This window comes from Hyla sarda, chromosome 5 (genome assembly GCF_029499605.1).
Source record: "Hyla sarda isolate aHylSar1 chromosome 5, aHylSar1.hap1, whole genome shotgun sequence".
Taxonomy (NCBI): Eukaryota; Metazoa; Chordata; class Amphibia; order Anura; family Hylidae; genus Hyla; species Hyla sarda.
The window spans coordinates 56,724,269-56,740,128 of NC_079193.1; the positions used below are offsets into that span (position 1 = coordinate 56,724,269).

At 43.8% G+C, this 15,860-nt stretch overlaps 1 protein-coding gene across 2 annotated transcripts in view; it reads right to left on the reverse strand.

Moving 5' to 3' along the window:
- The window catches only part of DYNC2I1 (dynein 2 intermediate chain 1), an 89,956-nt gene that overhangs the window by 34,777 nt on the left and 39,319 nt on the right, over nucleotides 1-15,860 (reverse strand). For both annotated transcript variants that reach the window (XM_056519548.1, XM_056519549.1), the window contains exons 10-15: nucleotides 13,575-13,704; nucleotides 11,535-11,646; nucleotides 10,811-10,899; nucleotides 10,099-10,228; nucleotides 6,721-6,893; nucleotides 2,197-2,359 (exon numbers count right to left, since the gene is read on the reverse strand). In XM_056519548.1, coding sequence (XP_056375523.1) covers nucleotides 2,197-2,359; nucleotides 6,721-6,893; nucleotides 10,099-10,228; nucleotides 10,811-10,899; nucleotides 11,535-11,646; nucleotides 13,575-13,704 — 797 coding nt within the window. The remainder of the gene's footprint in view (nucleotides 1-2,196; nucleotides 2,360-6,720; nucleotides 6,894-10,098; nucleotides 10,229-10,810; nucleotides 10,900-11,534; nucleotides 11,647-13,574; nucleotides 13,705-15,860) is intronic.

Below are 15,860 nucleotides of genomic sequence, written 5' to 3' on the forward strand. Positions count from 1 at the left end.
CTTTTTATAAATCTTTCCTATTCTCACGGATGGCTATCCGGTCACAACATGATACAAGAAGTATGGGTGGGCAATAAGCCAATATTACCACAATTCTGGGGTGGTTTTTACTTTCTCTCGTAAGACACAGAGTGTTAATGTGCAAACTCCACTTATCACGTCCCAAATTCAGTATAAATCACTTAAGGGTTCGCTGCCACCACCAAGACTTATATACAGGCATCTTAGGTTACTAAAAATAATATCTCTACCACTAAAATTTATACAGTTAACAGTAGTAACGTGAGCTTAACAGACTATTCCTAGTGCTGCAACAATCAGCTCATCCCCTTCGCCTCCTTTGCAACCTGGACAGGGATGGACTTGGTTCCTCAGGTATAATATTCACAGCAAGAGAAAGATGTCCAGCGCACCTCAATTCAATTCTTCTTTATGTAATAAACAGACATGGACGATGCACAGGTGACGTGTTTCGACCACGGTTTGCAGCCTTAGTCATAACTATAAAATAAAGATGCATTGAATCGAGCTTGTGCTGGACATATCTCTCTTGCTGTGAATATTCCTAGTGCTGCTATACAAATCAAATGCTATATAAAAAAAATCAATCAGAAATAAAAGGGAAAAAAATCAGGAAATATCACACTCTGGCATGTGGTTCTTTCAGCGATGTTAGTTGGCTGTTGTGAAGTTATAGAAGACCCCCACATTGTCTATCACAATCTTTTTAGTCCTCTCCATAACCTGTCCACTTCCTGCTACCCAAGTTGGGGTCCGACTCAAAGGATGTAAACACAACAGCGCAACTGAGAAAAAATAGGGTAAATAAACTTCCTCACCAAACCCCGAGTCATACAGAGAGTTTGACTCTCTCTGGGATCACGGGAAGGTGAAGGGTTAATATTTTGATCATCAGTATCCCAGTCCATATGCTTAGTGCAGTGTTTCCCAACCAGGGTGCCTCCAGGTGTTGCAAAATCTGGAGGCACCCTGGTTGGAAAAAACTGGCCTAGTGTAATAGGCGCCTATTAAGACTCCCGACTGAGAGCAAGATATATTGATCAGTAGACTGTGATCTGTGGTTTTAACTATTTGTGAAACCAATTTTAATGCATATGAATAAATGTGATGTTTTACAATATACGTTGTAGGGAGGTTCAAAGATAGGGGGTTTTATACCCTGTGATCCCCGAGAAAGTCAGTCTCTCTGTGAGACTTAGGGTTTGGTATAGAAGACTTGGAGTATGAGCTGATTTTAACACTCAGGGGGGCATGGTCACAACGTTTACATTGTGTCTGAGGTCATAAAATGAGTGATAACATGCCCACTGCACCTGGCACAATTATTTCAACCAGTTCATCATCATTTTCGGTTACAGATCAAATTTGACTAGTCTGAGACAAGCTCAGTGTCACAACTCTACATGTCCTCCTTCTGCCATCTCAGGCCAATCATATTTGGTCTTTCCAAGGAGCTGTGACCTTGCTAATTCTAAACAAATTTTTTGATCGACCCTTCTTGCAATAGGGAAATGGCATAACCCAAATACTAGATGCAATTTAAAATCTAGCAAATGGGATGTCCCTTTGTTCGGAATATCACCCTTTTGGGGAAAGACCTCCTACTGTCTTGCAGCCAGAGAGTCTGGCTTGTCCAGCTAGAGTTGTCAGTGAATGGCAGGAATAGGTTTAGCAATTTAAATGAGTATATCTATCCCATGAATGCTTAAACTCCTTCACTGTATTTGGCAGCTACCACTTCTGCAGGAAGGCTATTCCATGCATCCACTACTCTCTCAGTAAAGTAATACTTCCCGATATTACTGCAGAATCCTTTTCCCCTCTTATATAAAATGATGTCTTCTTGTGGTCGTTTTTCTTCTTTTAAATATCCTCTCATCTTTTACAGTGTTCGTTTCTTTATTTCTACCATCATACAGTCTGGCCTAAACAAGTCAGAACATTTGTACCTTATAGATGTAAACCCTGCAATCAGTTTTTGTCTGGAAAAGCAGCTGGATCATCCTCAGAAAACACCAGGCCTATGTAAATCAATGGGCCAGATCCCCCATCGGGAGAGGTGCTTTTGTAGGCCGCCCTACTGAGGCTATTAGAGCTACAAGCTATTACATCTATGTGGGGTTATCCATAGGGTCACTTAAAGCAGACAACTACTTTAACATTAAAAGTACTGACCTGTAGAAAACGTAGATGACCTTAATGTCCAGATAGTGTCTTCAATTGTCATAGTCTGGTGCATACTTGAGTCCTCCCGTAGATCCCATACCAAAACTGAGCCATCCACTGTACCAGCAAACACCAGGGATGCCTTGCCAGGGCTGAAACAGCAACATATTACCTATGAAAAAAATATAGGATTTTTGTGTTACCCACTTGTAAAAATACTTTTCTCGCAAAGTTCATTGGGGGGGGGGGGACAAAGAAGTCCATTGGCATATGCAGCTGCCATTAGGAGGCGACACTAAGCAAGAAACATGTTAACTCATATAACCCTGCTGCAAGCACTGAGCTACTTAGTTTGTATACAAGCAGTAGAAGTAACAGGAGATACCAAGAAGGAGTCTTGCCTGTCAAGGACAAGGGAAGCTTATTCAGAAGGGCCAGTAGATATCCCAAGTACAGAAAAAACTGGGTCTAGTAATGTCCTGGAGCCAGAGACTAAAGTTATGGCCCGGCCAGGTGCCGCAACTGCCAAGGCTTAACCCCTTCACGACCCAGCCCATTTTCCCCTTCAGGACCTTGGCATTTTTTGAACACCTGACCACTGTTACTTTAAACATTAATAACTCAGGAATGCTTTTAGTTCTCATTCTGACTCCGAGAATGTTTTTTCGTGACCTATTCTACTTTATGATATTGGTAAAATTTCACTGATATTTGCATCCTTTCTTGGTAAAAAAATCAAAAAATTTCATGTAAACTTAGAAAAATGCAAAATTTTCAAACTTTGAAACTCTCTGCTTGTAAGGAAAATGGATATTCCAAATAAATTACATATTGATTCACATATACAATATGTCCACTTTATGTTTGCATCAAAAAAATTGACATGTTTTTACTTTTGGAAGACACCAGAGGGCTTCAAAGTTCCGCAGTAATTTTCCAATTTTTCTCAAGATTTTCAAAATCTTACTTTTTCAGGGACCAGTTCAGGTTTGAAGTGGATTTGAAGGGTCTTCATTTTAGAAATACCCCATAAATGACCCCATTATAAAACTGCACCCCCCAAAGTATTCAAAATGACATTCAGTAAGTGTTTTAACCCTTTAAGTGTTTCACAGGAATAGCAGAAAAGTGAAGGAGAAAATTCAAAATCTTGATTTTTTACACTCGCATGTTCTTGTAGACCAGATTTATTTATTTATTTATATAAGGGGCAAAAGGAGAGAAATCACCCTAAAATTTGTAACCCAATTTCTCTCGAGTAAGGAAATACCTCATATGTGTATGTAAAGTGTTCGGCGGGCACAGTAGAGGGCTCAGAACGGAAGGAGCGACAATGGGATTTTGGAGAGTGAGTTTTTCTGAAAGGGTTTTTGGGGGGCATGTCCCATTTAGGAAGCCCCTATGGTGCCAGAACAATGGAACCCCACATGTGACCCCATTTTGGAAACTACACCCCTCATGGAATTTAATAAGGGGTGCAGTGAGCATTTACACCCCACTGGCGTTTGACAGATATTTGAAACAGTGGACCCAAAGGATGGCAATCACAACCGCCATGATCTTGGTGAAAACCCTGGGAGCCGTAGCTAGGCAAAAAAGGAAAAGCCACAAACTGGAAATGATCCGCAGAGACAGCAAAGCGGAGGAAACGCTGATGGGCGGGGAAAATGGGGATGTGCAGATAGGCATCCCGAATATCCACAGAGGAAAGAAACTCCCCAATCCATGGACGCTACCACGGATTGGAGGAACTCCATGTGAAAATGATATAGCCGCAAGTTGCGGTTGAGTAGCTTGAGGCCCAGAATGGGGTAGGCAGAGCCCCCTTTATTTGGGATGACACAAGAGATTTGAGTAGCACGCGGAAAAACGCTCCCCTGGAGGAACTGACACAATCACTCCTTGAGTGAGGAGGGTACTTAAAGCGACCTGAAAGGCCGCCACCAAAGGAGAACAAGGAGGGTAGGATTGGAAGAAACGATCCTAGGGAAAGGAAGCAAATTCTATAAGATAACCATCGACTATGATGTCCCGGACCCAGGCGTCCTGAACTTGCGCCAGCCAATCGTCCCGGAAAAGAGGCAGACGGCCACCAACCCGAGAAGAGGGCACGGGTGGGGGTGTCTCTTCAGGAGGAGGGAGGCTTACAGTTACCGGACTTGGCCGCGAAACCGCCAGAACGGTTGTCTGGCTTCCAGGAAGGATGCGCCTTGAAAGAAGGGGCTTTCTGAGAGTGGGAGGGTGACCCGAAGCAAAGGATCGAAAGGGCCGAAAGGATGCAGTCTTCCGGTGATCGGAGTGGCGAGGTTTGTTCTTCGGCAGCAGAGAACTTTTATCTCCAGTAGCTTCGGAAATAATTTCATCTAGGCGTTTCCCAAAGAGCAGAGTACTGGAGAAAGGCAACTCTGTTAGAGATTTCTTCGAAGCACCATCTGCATCCAACACCTTCAGCCACATAGAGTGACGAATAGCAACCAAGTTACCTGAGGCAAAGGTCGTGCATTGGGCTGACTCCAAAGCTGCCGAACAGAGGAAGTCCCCGGCTTGAGAGAGTTGATGAGCGAGGTCTGCCAAGTCCTCCCGAGGGGCGTCTGCCAGGCTTACAGTTACCGGACTTGGCCGGGAAACCGCCACAACAGTTGCCTGGCTTCCAGGAAGGATGCGCCTTGAAAGAAGGGGCTTTCCGAGAGTGGGAGGGTGACCTAGAACAAGGCGTCGGAGACCTGGGATGGTCACCGGGGGAGCGGCCCCTAGAGTGATGAAGAGGAGCGTGACCTACAGGAAGAATGTCTATCCCGAACACGTGACCCTGGAGAAGAGCCTGGCAAAATTACTTTAGGGTGCTTCTGAGAGTGCTGGGAGTGGGGGTCAGGAGAGACCGAGTGGGACTGCCTGGGGTTCGTGCGAAGGGAAGATTGCTCAAAGGCCGAAGCCACTGATCAGGAGACCCTAGCCAGGTCGGAGATCGACTGGGAAAGGGAGAAAACCCACTCTGCGGGAGGGGCGGACGCCACGCGTTCCGGAGGGACATCCTGAGAAGGCGGCACAGGAGGGATGGAGCGCGTGGTGAAGCAGGCAGGACAGGTGGATTCGGTGGAACCACTGGGCATTTTGGTCTTGCAGCCCACACAAGAATAGTAGGTTACCACGGGTGCAGTCGCCTGTGTATGTGTGTGTGTGTGTGTGTGTGTGTTGGGGGGGGGGGGGGGTTCGGGTCTGGGGTTGGACATAGTTGCTAATGAGAAGTAGTCAGCAATAAAATAGAACAATCTCACCCAGGTCCTGTGTCCCTTGGCTGGAGCTGAAAGCAGGCTGTAGCTGAGCTGTGACCCTTGACTGGAGCTGGAAAGCAGCCTGTGGCTGTGTTGTGTCCCGGCTGGAGCTGAAGAGGCAGGTAGCAGCTGAGTCTGCAGGCAAGCAGGCAGAAAGAAAGGGTAGGTGCCGGCTGCACTGACCCAGGAACAGGGCGGTCACAGTACAAGAACAGAGTCCTATTGGAGCCAGGGAGGGAGGCACCCAGAAATTGACCCCCCGAAGCACTGGTCGCAGAAGAAGGGGGACGGGTGCCCAGCTAGTGCGACCGTAATACAGGAAGTGGGCTGGGCTGTGAAAATGTCTTGTGGACAGATGAGACCAAGATAGAGCTTTTTGGTAAAGCACATCATACTACTGTTTACCGAAAATGGAATGAGGCCTACAAAGAAAAGAACACAGTACCTACAGTGAAATATGGTGGAGGTTCAATGATGTTCTGGGATTGTTTTGCTGCCTCTGGCACGGAGTGCCTTGAATGTGTGTAAGGCAATATGAAATCTGAGGATTACCAATGAATTTTGGGTCGCACTGTACAGCCCAGTGTCAGAAAGCTGGGCTTATGTCCGAGATCTTGGGTCTTCAGGCAGGACAATGATCCCAAACATACGTCAAAAAGCACCCAGAAATGGATGGCAACAAAGTGCTGGAGAGTTCTGAAGTGGCCAGCAATCAGTCCAGATCTAAATCCCATTGAACACCTGTGCAGAGATCTTAAAATTTTTGTTGGAAAAAGGCGCCCTTCCAATAAGAGAGACCTGGAGCAGTTTGCAAAGGAAGAGTGGTCCAACATTCCGGCTGAGAGGTGTAAGAAGATTATTGATGGTTATAGGAAGCGACTAATTTCAGTAATTTTTTTTGAAAAGGGTGTGCAACCAAATATTTTAAAGAGTGCCAATAATTTTGTCTAGCCCATTTTTGGAGTTTGGTGTGACATTATGTCCAATTTGCTTTTTTTCTCCCTTTTTTGTTTTAGTTCCAATACACACAAAGGGAATAAACAAGTGTATAGCAAAACATGTGAACCTGACTGATTCATTTTCTGTGAGAAATACTTCATTTTCTTGAAAAATATCAGGGGTGCCAACATTTACGGCCATGACTATACATGACCCTATGGAAGTTAAAACTTTGCTATATGAGGCCCAAAGTGCAGTTCAAGAAAGAAGGCTTTTCAGAAGACTTACAGGTCATTTAATAGACAAATAATACATGTCCTACCTCTGACTCACAAACTAGGATTTTCTGAGGAGTAGAAGGCTGCCAAATATTCCATACACAGATGATGTTCTTTTCCCAGAGACTGGTAGACCCAGTGCTGTTGCCTAATCCATGCACTGTAAGTAACAGGTGTCTCTGTGCTTCTGAAAACTGCAGCTGGTAAACACTACGACCTACAAAGTGAACAAAGTAGAGAATTGCTTTGTTTGAATTTTTTTTTTACAGAAAAACCTCTAAAAACTAACAGCTTAAATGAGAATTCCCATTGCTGAGATATGCCAAAACTGTAGGGGCTGCAGTGCTGGCTTCTTCTCAGAATTACTGTGGGTCCAAGTTCTCAGACCATGCCAGATGAGTAAATACAAAGCTGTTTCCTTCTTCTGGCCACAATAGCCAAGGTCAGCACTACCCATGCCGTCTGCTGCATTATTGCTTTATTTTAACACAACACCTCTAAACATTCAGTCAGGTAGGTAAAAAGTCCCTCTTTAGGCGCTGCTTCTCCAAAGGGATACACTAGAGTCAGGTAGTCAATTAAAAGACAAATTTTATTTAAACCAATGACATGTTTCGGGTAATAACCCTTCCTCAGATTGGTGTAGGATTGGTGGACACCAATCTGAGGAACGGTTATTACCCGAAACGAGTCATTGGTTTAAATTAAATTCATCTTTTAATCGACTACCTGACTCGAGTGTATCCATTGGGAGAAGCAGCGCCGAGGGACCTCTACCCGTTTGTACCCCTTGCTTCGGGGTGATATGCGCATTTTTATTGCGCTCAAGGTGAGCACAATATTAACCATCTTTTTCATTTTTACTGCTATCTTGGGATAATGCACTAGGCGCCTGTGTGGTTTTTCTTTTTGTCTCTTATTTCCACCTCTAAACATTGTCTTTATTACTAATACTGTCTAAGGGTGCATTCACACCATGTTTTGAGCCAACAGTGGCTGGCTCTGGCAGAAGAATTTTAGAGCTGCCGGTCCTGTGCTGTACCCCATTTAATTTATTTTCTGAACATAGCCAGCTTTTGGATGGACTAGAAACCAAGGTCTATGCGTGTACTACAGTGAAACCGCTCTAAAAGACCACCCCTTTAAGAAGACCTGATTTTTTAGAAGACCCCTCCCTCCCACAGTCTTGGGTAGTCATCTCTTCTTATTTATGTATCTACCTTATCAGCCTTTACAGAACCCATAGGGGCACATCCCCCATTATACTGGTCACTGAATAGGGACCACAACATAGAGGTATAATAACAAGTGTTAATGCTAGGGATCGACTGATTATCAGATTGAGGAAAAGCAATTGGAGTAAAAACAGTCCTTCTAGGCTAGGGTATATGTTAGTGGAAATAGAGAGAGAGGGAAAAAATAATAATCGAAAGATAAGTACTAGTGAGATAGTCCAGTATTTAGAAAATTACGTTTACCCGCAGCAAGTTTGAAATACATTTTATACAGACATTGCTCCCTGGCCATCTAACTGTGATCGGCATAGCCGGTAAGAGGCACAAAGTGCCAAACTTTCATTACCTTCTACTGTCCCTGTGCAGTCAGGGTAAGGGGGACATTCTAAACAGAGGACCCCAGCATACCATTGCACCCAGGATATATTACAATCCCCTGTATAAGTAATGATGTGCCAACAAGACTGAGTGGGCACCAAACAGAGGACATCCAGTGCTGTCAATTACTCATACTAGCTGCAGATACCTACGTTCTGTGGTGCAGCACCGTTTGTACCAGCAGCTAAGTATTACCTGCATTTACAACGACAGTAGCGCTACCAAGCATCATTACTAAGACACTTTGAAAAGTTGCAGTGATCAGCGAATTTGGTGCGGTGCCGTCCGTGCCAGCAACTTACTAAATGTACAGACTTTATTAGCTGCAGTAACAAAAAATGTTGCAGTATCTTGTAATACCTTTTTTTATTGGACTAACAGAATTTGTAGAGAAGCTTTCGGGATTCCTCCCTTGATTTGCTTTAGACTTGATAAAGGGAGGAATCCCGAAAGCTTCTCTACAAAATTCTGTTAGTCCAATAAAAAAGGTATTACAAGATATTGCAAGATTTTTTGATTTGCATCACTGGACTAATACGGCTACTCAAATTCTCTATTTCCACTAACATATACCCTAGCCTAGAAGGACTGTTTTTACTCCAATTGCTTTTCCTCTATAGGCTCTTATGTTTTATGTAGAGCTCCCACTCTTTTTAATTTTGATTATCAGATTGGCAGATATTCACGATTTTGTTAGCTATCGGTATCGGCATCTAACCTTGCCGATAATGCGTCTTGCCTGCGACACCCGGGCCCGGAGAACGGTGCTGCTGGCTGCTTTTTTGCATCTCCCACACAGCCACGGCAGCCCTGTAAGAGAACCGCAGTGGCTGCCTGGGAGAGGCGCTTTGAACTCCGGTGTGGCGCTGCTGCACTTAGACGTGAGGTCACATCACCATGGGGGTGACGTGACCTCACGTCTAAGCGCAGCAGCACCCTACTGGAGTTCACTGTGCCACCGATTAGTGCGCCCACCGCCCCTGCTCTCTCTCTCTCTCCCCTCAGGGTGCAGAGCCCTGCTTGTCCTCAGGGCGCAGAGCCCCGCTTGTCCTCAGTGTACAGAGCCCCGCTTGTCCTCAGTGCACGGAGCCCCGCTTGTCCTCAGTGCACGGAGCCCCGCTTGTCCTCAGTGCACGGAGCCCCGCTTGTCCTCAGTGCACGGAGCCCCGCTTGTCCTCAGTGCACGGAGCCCCGCTTGTCCTCAGTGCACGGAGCCCCGCTTGTCCTCAGTGCACGGAGCCCCGCTTGTCCTCAGTGCACGGAGCCCTGCTTGTCCTCAGTGCACGGAGCCCTGCTTGTCCTCAGTGCACGGAGCCCTGCTTGTCCTCAGTGCACGGAGCCCTGCTTGTCCTCAGTGTACAGAGCCCTGCTTGTCCTCAGTGTACGTAGCCCTGCTTGTCCTCAGTGTACAGAGCCCTGCTTGTTCTCAGTGTACAGAGCCCTGCTTGTCCTCAGTGTACAGAGCCCTGCTTGTCCTCAGTGTACAGAGCCCTGCTTGTCCTCAGTGTACAGGGCCATGCTTGTCCTCGGTGTACAGATCCCTGCTTGTCCTCAGTGTACAGATTCCTGCTTGTCCTCAATGTACATGGCCCTGCTTTATAATGCCCAAAAATTAAAATGCACGGAATATCGGTACAAGTTATCGGCTATCGGCCTGAAAGTTCACAGGTTATCGGTATCGGCTCTAAAATATCGGTCAATCCCTAGTTAATGCTCTTATGTAGTGCAGATCTAGATTAGTAAAACCCGCTCCTCTAGTTTTAATATGCAGGCAGACATAATAAATGTCAAGTAATATATTTTTTCTACCTTGGAGAAAAGGCAGGTTGGTATTTAACTGGAAGGCGCTTTCACTGATGGACAGGCAGGGGTCTTTAGACTGAACCTTGTGATGAGACTGCTTTTCAGCACGATTCTCTTCTATCAGAACAGTGATCACCTATTAATAGAGACAAATAAACATTCAAATACATTAATTATAGGTGTGCAAAGTTATAATACAAAAGTTACAATAATATAGATTTTTTTTTACAGTAAAAAAAAAGGTAAGAAGCAAGCTTAGGCTGGGTTCACACCACGTTTTGTTAAATACGGTTCCCGTATACGGCTGGGAGGAGGGGGGCGGGGCTTAATCGCGGCGCCTGCACTCAGCCGTATTGGGGAACCGTATTTAATGTATGTCTATGAGCCGACCGGAGTGAACCACAGCCTTCGGTCGGCTTCGTTTTCGGCCGTATGCGGTTTCCCGTCCGCAGGCAAAAACGTGGTCGACCGCGTTGTTGCCTACAGACGAGAAACCGCATACGGCCGAAAACGAAGCCGACCGGAGGCTGTGGTTCACTCCGGTCGGCTCATAGACATACATTAAATACGGTTCCCGAATACGGCTGAGTGCAGGCGCCGCGATTAAGCCCCGCCCCCCCTCCTCCCAGCCGTATACGGGAACCGTATTTAACAAAACGTGGTGTGAACTCAGCCTTAGCAGGTTTAACACATTTAAGCATGGATGTCTGAGACCAACCTGACAGGCAGAATGAAGGAATGCTGTCAGTCGCTGCGAGTCCACCTTAGTTATAACCCCAATATCTTGAACAGCATCATTTTTGTGGCCTGCACATCGTAAAGAAAATTGTAAAACATAAAGCATTTCTGTACTTTCAAATTTTTTTAGAAACCTGCATTTTAGTGCTAACATTGCTGTTCCTGAGCCCTTAGAGTCTCTTTCATGGTGCACAGCTATAGCCCATTCTCTCAATTTCAGGGATAGGGGGCAGTGCTGGTCTGTTTGCCTGCAGGACTCCCACCTAGAGTTCCTTTCCCTTACTCCTCTCTGCTATAAAGTATGATCCATGCCATAAGCGCTATTACACAAAACCAGCAGAATAGTATGTATGGGCACCCCTTCTAACTCCCTTTAAAAAATGTATATTATATTATATTATATTATATATATATATATATATATATATATATATATATATATATATATATATATAGATCTAGAAAGGATGCCGCAGCACACAAAAAGAGTTCAGGTGCAAAAAAACAGTGGTTTATTCCATGGTAATACAAGCAAGCGACGTTTCAGCTGCCAGTGCAGCCTTTTTCAAGCAGATCTATCTATATATATATCAGCTAAATACTTGCACACTTTATGCCTGGCTGCATTTTGGTAGGTTCTTTTACTCAAGTAAAAGAATTGTAGATAAATGTGTACTATTCTGATTACCTACAAGTTAACACACCTCCAAACACAGCAGTGCCCTCCCCTGGGTGCTGAGTCCACTTTTCTTCATGATCTATTTCTTCAGTTTGGATTTCTCGGTCAACAGCATCTTCATTGCACTGCACGTAAGCCTGAAATACCAAGGTAAGCACATCTTATTGAGTGAGTGACGGTTTGCATTAAAAACATGAGCATTTCACTGTGTGTAATTCAAAGATTGATGGGGAGATTTATCAAACCTGTCCAGTGGAAAAGTTGCTGAGTTGCCCATAGCAACCAATCAGATCGCTTCTTTTATTTTTCAGAGGCCTTTTCGAAAATGAAAGAAGTGATCTGATTGGTTGCTATGGGCAACTCAGCAGCTTTTCCTCTAGACAGGTTTTGATAAATCTCCCCCTAAATGTTTTTCTGCACTGTAAACAGGGCCTCCTGGGGGGTCAGCCAGCAACAGCCTCTCTGATCCAAGCTGGTTCCAGCAAGTGTTACCCACCACGTATAGAGCAGATGCCTCTGAATAGCATTATCTACTATGCAATCCTTTACAGCTAATCACCAGTTATACCAATGGATACAAGTCTGTAGGGTGCCAATGAGGCACTATTTTGCATTAAAGGGTTGAGCAGAGCCCTAAGTATATGTTTGACGGTACACACTAGAAGCTTTCCTAGCGTATATAACAAATATAGGGGGATATTTACCAAAACCTGTCCAGAGGAAAAGTTGCTGAGTTGCCCATAGCAACCAATCAGACTGCTTTTATTTTCAGGGGCCTTTTGAAAAATGAAAGAAGCGATCTGATTGGTTGCTATGGGTAACTCAGCAACTCTTCCTCTGGACAGGTTTTGATAAATCGCCTCATAGTGCTCTAACGTGATACGGACAGAGCCTGACAAGGGAGGAAATGTTAAAAGCACAAACAATGTGTGTTCCAACATAGATACTGCAGGGGCATTTTTTCAGCAGAGACAATTTTTAGTATGTCTGATGTAATGCACAGATATACAAACTTATTTTCACTAATTTTGTGACAGCTGTCACGCCCCCTCACATAGGCTTGCATTGAGGGGGCGTAGCGTGACTTCACACGGGGGCGTGACGTCACAATGCTCCGGCCCCGCGATCGCCAGTAATCAGACCCGGAGCGAACGTGCTCCGGGGACTGATTCTAACGGGGTGCTGCGTGCAAGATCATGGATCCTTTGGATAGGGGATAAGATGTCTTAGTGCCGGAGTACCCCTTTTAAGGATAAAACCATGTTTGCATGATTTATTTCATAGCATAAACAACAAAAGCTACTTCTAACATGTTTTAATCAACTCCTAGTGTGGATTCTTTATGGCATCTAGTTCATTATGTCACCCCCCACCTGGTTTCGGCTTAAAAAAACCTTAATGTGTAAAGGGTGAATTTTTGGGTCAAAAGGCATTCGAAAAACAACAATTCCCCATTATTGGCCCGAGTAAGGGTGCTCTTACACTATGCAGTTAGTGTAGCAGCTTTGATGCCCAAACCAGGTGTGGATCATAACATATTAAATAATATAAAGAACAAACGTTACTTCTACTCTTGGTCAATAATTGTAGCAGATGAACCAGCTGTAAGCTGTACTGTGTATCTAAAAACTGGATGCATTTCTTTATACAATTTTCAAACTGCAGTAAAAAACGACACAATGTAGGAGCACCCTGGGGCTCTGGTCACACAGAGCATTTTATTGTGGTTCTGTTGCAGTACTACAGCATTTTTACTGTGACTAGGCAGAACCACATCAGTACTGCATTGAAGTAAATTGTGTTTTATCAATAATTGTAGCATGTACCGTATATTGATTCACCTACAAGCTGTATTGTGTAACTAAAAAATTTATGCGTTTTTTATTCAGTTTTGGTGTGGCTTTATGTGGTTTTAAACCCATAGTAAAAAAATAAAAAATAAAAAAACACAGTAAAAGACTGCACAATGTACCAAGTACCTACCAAACTCTAATACACAGCTCTGGATTTTTAGACTGGCCTTTAAAAGCTACAAAATCTTACTGATTCATAATCTACTCCATACCTGCTTTGTATTGGTCTTTCCAAAATTCCGGATGTACATCTCATATTCTTTTACAGGAGGCAAATCCAATAATGAAAAAGTAGAGGAAAAATCTAAGTCGATGAGCCGGAGGATTTCCAAACTGCGCTTTCTTAAATGACAAAATAAAATTTAAAAAAAATATTTAATATATAGTTAGACACTTAACATAGAGTGAAAGCTGAAGTAATAAACTGGAAAATTGTCTACTCTGAGGAATTTTGGACTCATGGTAAAATCTCTAGTAGTCTTTTGGGGGACACAGCAAACCATGGGTAAAGGCTGCTGTCACTGGGAGGCACTGACGCGAAGTGACACTTCCCAATTAGGCTATACAGTGATCCCTCAACTTACAATGGCCTCAACATACAATAGTTTCAACATACAATGGCCTTTTCTGGACCGTCGTAAGTTGAAACCAGACTCAACATACAATGTACGGACAGTCCAGATCTGTGAAACGTGTCAATGGCTGGAAGAACTGACCAAACAGAATGGGCATTCGCTGGTAAAACCCCTGTATTACTGAAGTGTATGCACTGACTGGTGTCTTATAGCACCCCCTACAGTACAGGGAGGTATTACATGTTCTGTACACTTTACCTGTACCAGGGTTAGATGCTCCTTTGGACACCAGGTGAGGGCAACTCCATTACTTTTTAAGACACTGTGTACTGTACAGGACCCCAGAAGAAGCTCCTGTCCTCTACATAAACCAGTGTTTCCCAAGCAGGGTGCCCCCAGCTGTTGCAAAACTACAACTCATATATAGCCAAAAACAAAGAGACCCACAATACTAATATTATTTCAAAAAGTATAACAATCTTTATTAGACAATAAAAAACTGTTTAAAAAAAATTAGAAAAAGGCAGAGGATGACCTTACGCAGGAGACAACAGGTGCCAGTGGACCTGGTATGGGTAATGTAGGTATTCAGTCAAGAGTATACATAATATAAGGCTGGCGTAGCTGCATGTTTATAATATCGTAACAATAGATATAATATCTAACATACATTGAGGTAACATAGGAAGCAGCAATGCAATACAACAGACATAAATAGGAAATACCTAAAAAAGACTACCTGTCATATACCCAAAGGCCAGGAGCACCAAGCTTGGTGCTCCTGGCCTTTGGGTTTATGACAGGTAGTCTTTTTTAGGTATTTCCTATTTATGTCTGTTGTATTGCATTGCTGCTTCCTATGTTACCTCAATGTATGTTAGATATTATATCTATTGTTACGATATTATAAACATGCAGCTACGCCAGCCTTATATTATGTATGCTCTTGACTGAATACCTACATTACCCATACCAGGTCCACTGGCACCTGTTGTCTCCTGCGTAAGGTCATCCTCTGCCTTTTTCTAATTTTTTTAAAACTGTTTTTTATTGTCTAATAAAGATTGTTATACTTTTTGAAATAATATTAGTATTGTGGGTCTCTTTGTTTTTGGCTATATTTTGGTACCCCCGGGACCTACATACGGCACGTATTGTTTTGCCGTTTTTGTTGTTTGGCTAAATTAAAACTACAACTCCCAGCACGCCCGGACAGCCATTGGCTGTCCGGGCATGCTGGGAGTTGTAGTTTTGCAACAGCTGGAGGCTCCCTGCTTGGGAAACACTGACATAGACAGTGATTTACAGCTCCCAGCAGATCTTTCTTACTTTTATGTGTAAGGATTTGCTTTATCTATATTAGTTATCTACTTATTTTTCTTTAATTCTCACTTTTTCCTATTTTTGGATGACATTTTGGTGCCTTCAGAACCAATTACCAGGTTTCCATAGAGTTATAGTCTCAACATACAATGGTTTCAACATACAATGGTCGTCCCGGAACCAATTCATATTGTAACTTGAGGGACCACTGTACCTGCCTACTGGCACTGAGCTAATCTGTACCAGAGCACTGGGAGAAGTCAAAGAAAAGAGTCTAAGAACAGTAAAGGAAGGAACAGCACCAACCTGTGAACCACCTAAGTAGTGAAACAAAATACGGGTGGGTGCTGTAGCCCCCCAAAGAAGACTTTGCAAAAGATTTTAGAACAAGTACAAAAATACTTTGGGGGGGGGGGGGGCACAAGAGACAATGGGTCGTCCAAAAGCAGTCACTTAGGTTGAGAAAAGGTAACAGCAAGAAAAAAAGGGCCTGGTCGGGAGAACAAGACACTGCTGTTAACAGACCATCATAGATAGAACCAGCAAGCATTGATGTAAAACAGAGCTCCTGAAAGAATTGGAAAAGAAAAAGTAGTTAGC